Source organism: Sceloporus occidentalis, unplaced genomic scaffold (assembly GCF_023333645.1).
Source record: "Sceloporus occidentalis isolate IW3139 unplaced genomic scaffold, rSceOcc1.0.p SCAF_29, whole genome shotgun sequence".
NCBI lineage: Eukaryota > Metazoa > Chordata > Lepidosauria > Squamata > Phrynosomatidae > Sceloporus > Sceloporus occidentalis.
In genome coordinates, this window is record NW_028317009.1 from 11,520,001 (window position 1) to 11,524,281 (window position 4,281).

Sequence of the window (4,281 nt, forward strand, 5' to 3'; positions counted from 1 at the left end):
GGCCTAGTGTCGCTGGAGGTGTACTGGGAGGAGGGGAGTTCAGGCCTAGTGCTGCTGGTGGTGTACTGGGAGGAGGGGGTTTTTGCCTAGTGTCGCTGGAGGTGTACTGGGAGGAGGGGGTTCAGGCCTAGTGTCACTGGAGGTGTACTGGGAAGAGGGGGTTCAGGCCTAGTGTTGCTGGAGGTGTACTGGGAGGAGGGGGTTCAGGCCTAGTGTTGCTGGTAATGTACTGGGAGGAGGGAATTCAGGCCTAGTGTTGCTGGTTGTGTACTGGGAGGAGGGAATTCAGGCCTAGTGTCGCTGGAGGTGTACTGGGAGGAGGGGAGTTCAGGCCTAGTGCTGCTGGTGGTGTACTGGGAGGAGGGGGTTTTTGCCTAGTGTCGCTGGAGGTGTACTGGGAGGAGGGGGTTCAGGCCTAGTGTCACTGGAGGTGTACTGGGAAGAGGGGGTTCAGGCCTAGTGTTGCTGGAGGTGTACTGGGAGGAGGGGGTTCAGGCCTAGTGTTGCTGGTAATGTACTGGGAGGAGGGAATTCAGGCCTAGTGTTGCTGGTGGTGTACTGTGAGGTACCAGGCCTAGTGTTGCTGGTAATGTACTGGGAGGAGGGAATCAGGCCTAGTGTTGCTGGCGGTGTACTGTGAGGTACCAGGCCTAGTGTTGCTGGCGGTGTACTGTGAGGTACCAGGCCTAGTGTTGCTGGCAATGTACTGGGAGGAGGAGGGAATCAGGCCTAGTGTTGCTGGCGGTGTACTGTGAGGTACCAGGCCTAGTGTTGCTGGCGGTGTACTGTGAGGTACCAGGCCTAGTGTTGCTGGTAATGTACTGGGAGCTAACAGGCCTAGCGGTGGTGGTGCAGCCCTGGTGGTGTCGGGGTGGGAATATGCGTGTTTTATTTGGCGTATTATCCTCTCACCTCATCCTCGGCCTGGCCCAGCTCTTTCTTCAGCTCCTCCACCCTCAGACGGAGTTTTTTGACCTCGGCTTCCAGCTGCTCCACCCTCCGGTTGGCGTGAGTGAGCTCAGCGCTGCGATCGTGATGCTGTTTCTTGAGCTTTGCGTGACCGTGGCGCAGGTCTGACAGCTCCTAAAGTAAGACATGTATAATATAAAGAGCGTGGGGCCTCCCAGAGAGATGCCCGGGCAGTCTTACTGATACGGGTACCGCTTCTGAAAATGCATCTTCTCCTCAGTGTGAATCTGTTCATTTTTCATTACGTGCAGAGCTTCTCTTCCCACAGCGAGTCGTCGCTAGACGTTTATCAGCCGCCCGTGTATTGGACGTATGCTGAGCCATTGGTTCCCCTTTACGTAACCCCAGGGGTGGAAACATACGGCACGGCGTGTAACCCAAGATCCAGCAGAAACGTCGGCGGTCGTGACAGGGTGCCTTGGTGCGCGTTACACAGTGGGAATGGAGAACACGAATTACTGGCAGCTGTTTGGCACCAAGCATAGCAGCAGGTCTGTAACCCGTTACGTGCCAAGACTGTGGGAATGTATGATTGATGGAAAGCCTGATGCCTCTGTGTGTTATGTATGCGCGGCAGCGGGCAGCACATAGGTGCTCCATGATGCTAAAGGAACACAGCGTGCTGGGCAGCGGTTACAGCCAGACTGCGCTTTGTGCCGTTCCTGATATGTTGGGCAGCGTGGCACAGCATGGCGTCTGACCTGAAGCCATCCCACGAGATTCTAATTCAGTAGCGGTAAAAACGTGTAAAGTGATGGAATACCCTTTTTTTTACCCTTCTAAGCTGTCAGCGTTGTCTGTTCCAAACGTGAAGGTGCAGAGACCCTTACAGCGTTTCTTAATGGGACTTGCTAATATTTCACTCACCTTATTCTTCTCAAAGAGTTCAGTCTGGATGGTCCTCAGGTCAGTGTCGAGGGCACTGGCCGTCTGTCTCCTCTTTCGGGTCAGAATTTCCTCCAGGTCTTGAATCTGGAGCCTCAGTTTTTTGTTCTCTCGTTCTAGGTTAAGCTTTTCAGTTTCCAGCCTTTCCCGACGGCCCCACTCCTCTGCATTCTCGGCCTGGAGTGCCTCCATCTAGTCGTACGGTATTATGAAAGGTTGATTTGGATAACCGTTGTGAGCGGCTGCCATACATGGGAAATACGTGGTAACAGTGATTTCATTTACATATCGCGTGACAAGACTAGCAGAATGTATAGATATTAGATGGATAGATATAATATATAGATGGTGTGAAAGCCTTAGCATTAGTACTTGCAGCTAATCGGGTCAGGGCGATGGGAATACTTTCCAATAACATCGCTATTGTTCATTATTTTTGCCAGCAGTTTACTCGGCTCTTCAAACACTACGGCGTACGACAAACTCAAATCGGACAGACTGACGTGTAGGGAACAGAAGGCTCTGCTGGCCATCTTCCGGTCCAGCTCCGGGTACCTCGGCTCGGAGCTCCGCCAGCTTCTTGTCCATACTCGATCGGACTCCGAGTTCATCTTGCAGGTCTTCTGAAATGCGACCCAGCTCGTCTTGGTGTCGCTCCCTTAGAAGGGTGAGCTGAAAAAGCGGGCGTCCGTCAAACATGCACTGTCTACGTAAAGCGCCCTACTCAGTTACTCCTGACTCCCCAGTCATACAATGGATGCAGCACATCCCGTGTGCTCCAAATCCACCCGCATCTCCACTCACCTGCTTAACCACTTCCTGCCTGGCTTTGCTCATCTCCTCACATTTCATCTTCCACTGACCAAGTTCAGCTTCCATCTTCTCAATGGTTTTACTCAGCTGCACTTTGTCCCTGCAATAGGATATTCTGCTTATCTGGCAGCCTAAACAGATGATGTTCAGGCGTTTTTTCTTACGTGTTAGAGGCTACTTTAATGGTATTAAGGTTCTTACTCTCTCTCTTTAAGCAGCACCTTGTGGGTCTCGTCGAGCCTCAGCCGGAGAGCTGTAACCCTCGGAACATCCTCCTCACCCGCGCTTACTTCGTCCCAGTTTCGGACCCTTGGGCTGCGCCTCCCGTTCTGCTGCTCCCAGCCTTCCGTCTGCAGGTCAGTGTCCTGGATGTCAGTCATAAGCACAGAATAGGGCTGTTATAACCTGTCAACTTTCACCAAGTCATAATTCTAGAATGTAAGCTCCTTAGGAGGAAGACCCTTCTATTTGTGTCCGACGTGTTATGTCTTAATTATTCATTGTTCGCCATCACAGAATAAGATGACACTATAGAAGTTGGTATTTTGCTAAGAAGGCTTCTCTCGGTTTACTGGTGGAATTCTAACATTTCTAATCCCACCCGTCGAGCATGGACATGCCTGCCCCAGGGTGCTGTGCTCTTGTATTCTGCATACCTTGTAGATCTGTCAGCTTTTAGATTGCTAAACTTACCCGACAGCTTCACCGGTCATTAAACCTGTCAGTAACCCGGCTGCCCCCACTTTTGTACCACTTGCGGCTACTGACCTTGTTCTTGATGCAACTGTAGGTGTCTACATCCCGCACCGGCTCTTCTGTGTTCAGATCATCGGCATCTGGCTCCCCTTTGTTCTGTCGAAGTCTCTCGAGCTCTCTGCGGAGTTGTTCGGTCTCGCTGGCTGCCTCTTGCCTCTCTCGTTTGAGAGCCACTAGCTCCTTGCTCAGTATCTCAAGCCTACTCCTGAGTTGTATTCCCTCTTCCCTGGCCTTATTGCGTTCAGCTCTCACTTTACTCCACTTCTCTCTCCAGTTGGCTGTACAGTCTGACCACCAGCGCATGGTTTTCTCCATCTGTGCGGCTCGCGCCCGAGCCTCTTCCAGCTCTCGGAGGCGAAGCTCCTCTCGACTCTCCCAATCCCCCGTTGAGATGTTAGTCTGGGGCACCGGGGAGGGCGGTAGACTTTTTGGGGAAGGAGTAAGGGATTCCGGGTGGTATATACATTCTGGTTGAGGATTACTCGCACCATAAAGAAGTTCTGTGCTTTGCAACAAGAGAGGGGAGTCTGCTAGCCTGGGGCTGGGACCACTGCTCTGACTCATAGTGAGCTACTAAGAGTTGGATGTATGTGACAAGTGACAGTGTGAAAGTGCTCTTATGCCGCAATATTAACAGCTGTCCCAAAATGTAGTTACCATGCCTGTTAGGCAAGTCCAGGGTCGGGGTGAGCTCCCCGCTCTGTGCCCTGCAGCCCTGGGGCCGACCTCCCCGCTCTGTATATCGCTAATGGCTGCTTCTCCTTTATTGTGCGTGGCACTGCCTCTGGAAGGCCCACTCACTCTCGCTAATTAGTTGGAAATCCATCCATCAATTTTGTGTAATTAAAGATGGTTTAT

At 52.1% G+C, this 4,281-nt stretch overlaps 1 protein-coding gene across 1 annotated transcript in view; it reads right to left on the reverse strand.

Moving 5' to 3' along the window:
• LOC149299364 (coiled-coil domain-containing protein 102A-like) overlaps positions 1 to 3,987 on the reverse strand; it is an 8,756-nt gene extending 4,769 nt beyond the window's left edge. The window contains 6 exon segments of the mRNA XM_089486534.1: positions 913 to 1,083; positions 1,837 to 2,046; positions 2,410 to 2,526; positions 2,659 to 2,767; positions 2,869 to 3,079; positions 3,432 to 3,987. Of these exon segments, the coding sequence (XP_089342660.1) occupies positions 913 to 1,083; positions 1,837 to 2,046; positions 2,410 to 2,526; positions 2,659 to 2,767; positions 2,869 to 3,079; positions 3,432 to 3,987 (1,374 nt within the window).
• Between the last annotated feature and the right edge of the window lie 294 nt (positions 3,988 to 4,281).